This window comes from Sinocyclocheilus rhinocerous, unplaced genomic scaffold (genome assembly GCF_001515625.1).
Source record: "Sinocyclocheilus rhinocerous isolate Xijiao unplaced genomic scaffold, SAMN03320098_v1.1 scaffold613, whole genome shotgun sequence".
Classification (NCBI taxonomy): Eukaryota; Metazoa; Chordata; class Actinopteri; order Cypriniformes; family Cyprinidae; genus Sinocyclocheilus; species Sinocyclocheilus rhinocerous.
In genome coordinates this window covers 8,475-15,852 of record NW_015626869.1, presented here as the reverse complement: position 1 = coordinate 15,852, position 7,378 = coordinate 8,475, and the positions used below count along the sequence as shown (strand labels likewise).

At 39.3% G+C, this 7,378-nt stretch overlaps 2 protein-coding genes across 3 annotated transcripts in view; one reads left to right on the top strand and one right to left on the bottom strand.

Moving 5' to 3' along the window:
- Positions 1-2,045, bottom strand: part of LOC107719096 (zinc finger protein 239-like) — a 7,485-nt gene extending 5,440 nt beyond the window's left edge. Inside the window, exon 1 of the mRNA XM_016526435.1 lies at positions 1,874-2,045. Within this exon, the coding sequence (XP_016381921.1) occupies positions 1,874-2,003 (130 nt within the window). The 5' untranslated portion in view covers positions 2,004-2,045. The remainder of the gene's footprint in view (positions 1-1,873) is intronic.
- Positions 2,046-2,470: 425 nt separating this feature from the next.
- LOC107719079 (zinc finger protein 501-like) lies at positions 2,471-6,276 on the top strand. Of its 2 annotated transcripts, none has more exons than XM_016526409.1 (4): positions 2,471-2,535; positions 2,930-3,078; positions 3,464-3,752; positions 4,846-6,276. In XM_016526409.1, exons 1-4 carry the CDS (start codon positions 2,532-2,534, stop codon positions 5,853-5,855), a joined length of 1,452 nt encoding a protein of 483 aa, XP_016381895.1. In that variant the 5' UTR covers positions 2,471-2,531; the 3' UTR covers positions 5,856-6,276. The 2 variants fall into 2 exon arrangements, with proteins under 2 accessions (XP_016381895.1, XP_016381888.1); XM_016526402.1 differs by having other exon boundaries at positions 2,483-2,544; positions 2,926-3,078.
- The last annotated feature ends 1,102 nt before the right edge of the window (positions 6,277-7,378 follow it).

Here is a 7,378-nt window from a genome sequence, read left to right as displayed (position 1 = left end):
CAGAGAAAATAAAAATGTTGTACAAAAATTGTATTTCTTATTTTTATTCGTCTTGTCAGGATACAATTCGTTTAACATTTACAACAATAGGGAAAAGTGTCACAGAGAAAAACAAATAAAAATGTAGGTTGTACAGAAATAGCCTAGCTATTTTTATTTGTCTTGTCAAAATACTAAATTAGTTTAACATTTTGCTGTACACACAGTAGGAAAAGTGTCGCAGAAAAAAATAAAAAAATAAATACGCTACGACATCTGTCATTTAAAATGATAGGCTAAGCAAAATATAAACAAAACCGAGTTGAACGTCCTTCAAGGTCAATAAGAATAAAGGATAGATATGTTGTTCTGAAAGGACGTCGGGAACGGGATATTGTTAGACCGCCCGCTCCCGTTCAAATTACACCAGAGTTACCGACCGCGACCGCGTTTTATTCGGGAATTTAATCCCACGTCGCAAGAAATCTGGTCAGGTCCCGCGGTTCCCGCGGGGGAGCCGCGGGAATGCAGACCTCTAGTTGAGAGCAGCACATCTAATTCATTCAAGAAGTTCACCTAGTGGTCCTGGGGGTCGATAAACAACTACAACATGGATTTTAATAGGGTGGGTAATAGTGACTGAATGTGATTCAAATGCGATGCTAATATCCAGAGAAGGTAAAGGAATGCATTTCTAATCATTAGAGATAAGCAGACCAGTACCTCCACCTCCTCCAGTCAGACGGGGAGTGTGGGAAAATGAGAAATTATTGGAGAGTGCTGCAGGAGTAGCAGTGTCCTCTGGTTTGATCCACGTCTCTGTCAGGGCCATGAGGTTTAGGCTTGAATGACCAGTAATAGAAGTAATGAATATACTTATGACACTGACAAGGTATGCGATGCAGTACGAGACCAAACACTATTTCAGCACGTCTCCACACAGTAAACAAAACATCCGTTTCCTAGCAACGACAACTGCGCTAAACACTGAGACAAGAAATAAATACACTTACGATCTGCTTTTAGCTTCTGCTAATTGACTGCTTCTCACAAAGAGTATTTCTTTACACTGTGTTTTGCTGGCGCTTGAACACACTTTCCTGTTTATCCCAACAAATGGCCAAGCAAAGCGCACGACACTGACAAGGTACGCGATACAGTACGAGACCAAACGCGATTGAAATATTTATGTTTCATGTAAATATTTGTTCATGTTTTTATGTAAATATTTATCTAGCAACGATAACTGCGCTAAACACTGAGACAAGAAATAAATACACTTACGATCTGCTTTTAGCTTCTGCTAATTGACTGCTTCTCACAAAGAGTATTTCTTTACACTGTGTTTTGCTGGCGCTTGAACACACTTTCCTGTTTATCCCAACAAATGGCCAAGCAAAGCGCACGACACTGACAAGGTACGCGATACAGTACGAGACCAAACGTGATTGAAATATTTGTTTCATGTAAATATTTGTTCATGTTTTTATGTAAATATTTATGTTTATTTATTTACATCATATTTATGATGCAATTTTACAGTATAATAGTATTATTGCAATCGCAATGCATTTCTTTCATGATTTTATAATTTAACAATAATTCTATCATGACAAAAATAAATTAAATTAGATTTTTGGCCAAATCGTGCAGCCTTACAAACAGGCAGAGTACATCTGACTCTATTAAAAAACACATTCTAGATCAAAATCTCAACTGAGAGAGAGAGAGAGAGAAAAAAAACAATACTATAATTTGCCATTGTGTTCCCAAATATCTCAAAAAATCTTCTCTCAAACCTGATCAGACCATCAGAGACAATATGAACCTGAGTCTCTGCTGACATTCAAGCGTCATGAAAAACTACAAAAGGTCATAAAAGGAAGAATCACACCTGCAGGAATGAAATCTTCATCCTCATCCTCCTCTTCCTCATCACTGTGTTGTTGTTCTTCTTTCTCTGTGGTTTCTTCTCCTCGGCTCTCGATCAGGTTCCTGCAGTCCAGCAGTTTGACGGAGCACATCTTCAGCGGCGTCTGCAGCGTCTGCTGTTCTCCAGCGTTACAGTCAGAAAACTTTTTATATATTCTTTAACATACGCTTTTAAATTAAACCCCTCCCCCATTCCCTTAATTTCTTTCTGTACGTTTAAGTCAACTTCTGGTTGTTCTAATAACCAAGGTGCTATTGGAGGAGTTACTATTACCGATGCAAATTTGTGCTCCTGTCTTCTTCTTCTTCAGTGGTTTTACCGGTGGACTACAGATCGTCACAGCGCCTCCTACAGCACGAGCGAAGAAGTGAGAAAATAACAAGCGGCCAAAGTCTGGGTGGTTAGAGTTCATTCCTCCGAATTCTCACTAGTCAAACTAGGAGCAAGAGCATATGTATTTAGGTATTTACATTAAATTATGTGTGGTCTTAATTCTTTATCAGCTGTCTGTCGATGCGCTTCCGCTCCAGCACAGACGGAGGCGCTCGAGGCTCTTCAGCGTGAGTAAACAAACCATAGAGCGACCGAAACAAGAGCTTACAGTTTGAACCCTCAACCGATGCGGGGTTTTAGTATGTTTTACACCATTTACCAGATTTATATTTACGCTTATGTTCGATTTATATTGTTTTATCTCTTTATGGGATTATTGATTTTGTCTAGTTATTGTTTTGTTTTTCGTTGTATCTACGTGCCGAACGCTAAATGAGTGTATTAAATGCAATAAAATAATATATATATGCGTTAAATGAAGTAGGTTATATATCATACAATATATGAACGCTGGGTCAAAATTTAAACTGAACATTTACATTTCTGAATGTTCTCGGAGATCAAATTCATATTAATAGATCAGTTCTGCTCACTTTCATACTCATAATCAATCATTTTGGGTTTTTAATGAGTGTCATTATAAATGCGTCTTTTAGTAATCCTGCTGTGTTTGTGTTCAGATGTTGATCATGAAAGCGCAGGTGGATGTGCTCTGCTGTAAATCAGTAGGAACTGATCTGTCCATGCTGGATATTGAGGATTTCATCTCAGAAATCTGTCGGCTGAAGAAAGAGGTGGCGTCTCTGGAGGCAAAGCTGAGAGAAAGAGGAGAGGTTTGAACAGCTCTTCATCCTTCAGCTCAATCCAGTGAAACATTGGCTTTTATCTTCTAATCAAGTTCACCGAGTCACCTCATGAGCACAATGTCAGGTTCAGCTAATGCATCTTGTGTTCTTCGCTCTCAGGATTCAGTCTGGAGCGTCAGAGATCAGAGAGCAAGGAGTTGGTAACATTATTGTTTCTGAAGCAATTAAAGCCACAGCTTCACGGTTAATAGAGAAAAATGGCAAAAAACAGAGGTAATACCGACCGATACCGAACTGCGGTCTATCAATCGGTGCATCCCTAAGCTTGTTCTTTATTAGTGTTTATCTGTGATGTGTTTGTCAGGATGTGGAGCAGGTTTCAGTGCGTGTGACTGATGGGACAGAAGCTCAGGATTCAGTCTGGAGCGTCAGAGATCAGAGATCCAGAGACACACAGGACTCAGAGCTCAGCCTTAGTTTGCTCTGTTATACTGACGCTCAGGAGAGCGTGTGTGACAGTCATGGGTCCGTCACCTCCTCAGAGTCTCTGGGGTCTGACTGTAACGCTGGAGAACAGCAGACGCCGATGAAGACGTGCTCCGTCAAACTGGTGGACTGCAGGAATATAAAGGAGACGAGAGAAGAATCCACTGTGGAGAAAGTACAACGTGACAATGATGATGATGACTTTATTCCTTCGGGTATGCTACTTCCTTTAATATATTATCCTAACTGGTGCATCTACAAATGGTTTTTACATGTTTACAAGTCATTTAAAGTTTCTCAAGCTTAACCCGTCGGTTCCACTTTTTGAGCATAGACCTGAAAATGACATTTCCAACTTAAATTCCAACAAAAGCAGACTTAAAGGGATAGTTCACCCAAAAATGAAAAGTTGATGTTTATCTGCTTACCCCCAGGGCATCCAAGATGTAGGTGACTAACGGTTAAAGTTAAAAATCATCAAATGTGTTCTACTGAAGAAACAAAGTCACCTACATCTTGGATGCCCCGGGGGTAAGCAGATAAACATCACATTTTCATTTTTGGGTGAACTATCCCTTTAAGGTTGGTCTCTTTTTAAAGAAGACACTTGGCAGATTATTGTAGAAGTGAAAAAAGTTATAGAATTTTTATTACAAAAAAGTTATGGAAGTTTATGAAAATATAAAAATTAAAATATTAATATTTTATATAACATATATATTTTACAGCATGTTTTACTGTAAAACCGCTAGAAAATTAAAACCAAATATCTGAACTAAGGGCAGTATTTGATTTCAATTCAACCTCTAAAAAACACATAAGACATACGACGTGAACCTTAGACGTATGTCACAGTTCACGCTGCATCAAAAATGGAGAATTGGTTGTTCTTTATAGTCAAAACGCTTTTAGACCTTTTTTCTCCCAAAACAGAATGGATGTTATCTTTTGAACACTTGGCAGGAAAACGAATGGAGGTTTTTACTGATTTTTCACGATTTCATACGTGCATCACTATTTCAAAGTAAAAGTCAGAACTCGCTCTCCGACTCTGATGAGTACTCTTCTTGCAAATTAATAAATTACAGTTGCTCTGTAAAATATTTCAAAAATGAGTCGCCAAATATGGAAACTAGAGTCGTTAAGCTTTCAAAGTCACCTGTAAGAACACTCCATGACATGGTGAGGATTAGTGAGATGTTTGTGAGTGATCATGTTGGACCAATATACACAGATATTGTAATAACTATATACACAGATAACTTGGGGAAATGCAAGTAAATAGAAATATTCCTCCGTTCCTCTCAGATGAAAACACCAGATCATCTTCTGATGAAGAAACGGCCTCGACATCAAAAGAGCAGCCGACGGCCAAGAGTTTCTCCTGCGTCACCTGTGGGAAAACATTCAGCAAACGGGGAAATTTAGCAAGACACGAGAGGAAACACACAGAACAGAAAGACTTCAGCTGCAAGGTATGCGACATCAGCTTTCCTACCTTAAAAGAAAGAAGACTTCATTCAAAAGAGCACAGGGTGAAGAAGGAGTTTCGCTGCGAACAGTGCGGGAAGGTTGCCTTCTCTTCTGGTAATTTGAAAATTCACATGAAGACGCACACTGGCGAAAAGCCTTTCCACTGCAGCGAGTGCGACAAGTATTTCAGCGCCAAACAATCTCTTATTGTTCATAAGCGAATCCACACGGGGGAGAAGCCGTACAAGTGCCCTCACTGCGAGAGAAGATTCAGAGATGGGTCCCATTTCAAGACACACATGCGTTCGCACGCCAGCGAGAGGCCGTACCAGTGCAGCGAATGTGGGAAAACCTTTAAGCAGCCCATTTGTCTAATATCCCACCAAAAAATCCACTCGGAGAAACTGCACCAGTGCACACACTGTGACAAACGCTTCCGTCATATTTCTCATCTGCATTGTCACGAGAGGACTCACACCGGAGAGAGACCGTACCTGTGCTCTCACTGCGGGAAGAGCTTTTCCGATCCGACTCATTTCAAAGTCCATCAGAGAATTCACACGGGAGAAAAACCGTACCAATGTAGCGTTTGCGGGAAGAGTTTCCGTCAACACACTAACCTACTGAAGCACAAGAGGATTCATAGCGGAGAAAGACCGTTCAAATGCTCACAGTGTGACAAGACGTTTGCTCGATCAGACGTCCTGAAGATCCACGAGCGAGTTCATACAGGAGAGAAACCTTACCGCTGCTCCATTTGCGGCGAGAGATTCGCTTATTTGGGGGGTTTTCAGACCCATCAGAACAAACACGCTAAAGAACAAACTGCTCCAGAATCATTGTAGTGACTTTCATCAGTCAATCTGGAAGCTTATCCTGAAACAGTATAGAGTTTATAATGGCAGTAGGAAGCAGTCACATTGAGCTTTCGTGTGAATTGGGAGTAGAACTTGATTGTTGAATGCTGTGATTGTAGTCGTGTTTAACAGAGCAGGACAATGATGCTGTAACAACACAATTCTACAGGCAAAAGGCACCTATTCAAAATATAGTTGTGTGTATATATATATATTTTTTTTTTCCCCCAAGCAGCTTTTAAATCTCAAATAATTTTATGATATCATATCAGATGTTTGCTGGGGGAACATACGCTAGCCGAGCAACTGCCATTGAGATGGATGGGACTACTAATGCATAACTTTCTGCAAGTGTATTAGACCTCCTTGATATGCACTAAGAAAGAAATTGTGGGGGAAAAAATGGAAATCATTGGTAAATGTCAAATTTACCATGGTTTTGCTACACTAACCATAGTTTAACCATGGTATTTGTAGTAAAACTGGTACAAAATGGCAATCAATACGCCAAAAAAAACATGGTTACTACACTTTTACTACAATAAAAACAGGATAGTAAGAATGAAAAAAATCTAACGACTAACGAGGAAATGATTGTAAAATACTGTCCGTGAGTTTTTTTTTTTTACATTTTCGTAATAAGTGAACCACCCACACGAATCCAGCACATTCACGATCGTGCAGGTCCGACTCCAGACACACCTACACATTTATTTTTTTCCTGATTTCCTATGCTTTCCAGATCTTCGTGTCGTAGTCACTTCTTCCCACCTTCAGTTCTGTTCTTTCTAAGGACTGTTTTGCTTGAGGGTGGAGGCCAGTGCAAACATGTCCCTTACAAATAGTAATATGTAGGAATAAATAAGTTTGCTCTATCGTTAGCATCTATGACATGCTGCATCTATTATTTCAGAACATAATTTTGACCCGTCACAAAAGCCGTCGACAGCGTTTGACTTGTATTTAAATAGTGTGTTGTTGTTTTTTTACTTTAAAGATCTTCCTTTAAAAGTTTTTCAGCAAAAAGCAATTCAGATGCATGCCAGTTTATGCAAATATAACTGTTTATGATTACAGCCATTAAGGCTCGAGGTTCAACAATTTTGTTGTCTTCCCTCATATAGCTAACGTTACAAGAGAAAACTAAATAGTTTTGTCAAAGTGGCACACATGCACTACGCAATAATGAAATCGGTGTACAGAATTGTTGTTTCCTTGAACAGAAGACATACCTCTTAACTAAACTACATTGTATGTAAATGTATACTCGGAGGCTAAAATTAGCGATATCTTACCAGTTTGGTGGGGATCTCCGCTTCTCTGTCTTTAATACACTATTATTAAAATATATTTAACCTCACATCTAAAATGAATTATTCATTAAAGAAATAGAAACGAATATGAATAAGTGAGGCGGTTAACAGAAACGACCGTTAACTTTTAAATGTGAGAACGCGCGAATTTCTGTGTAGGAATGTAGAGCGCGCGCGGATCAGTGTTGCCAACTAATT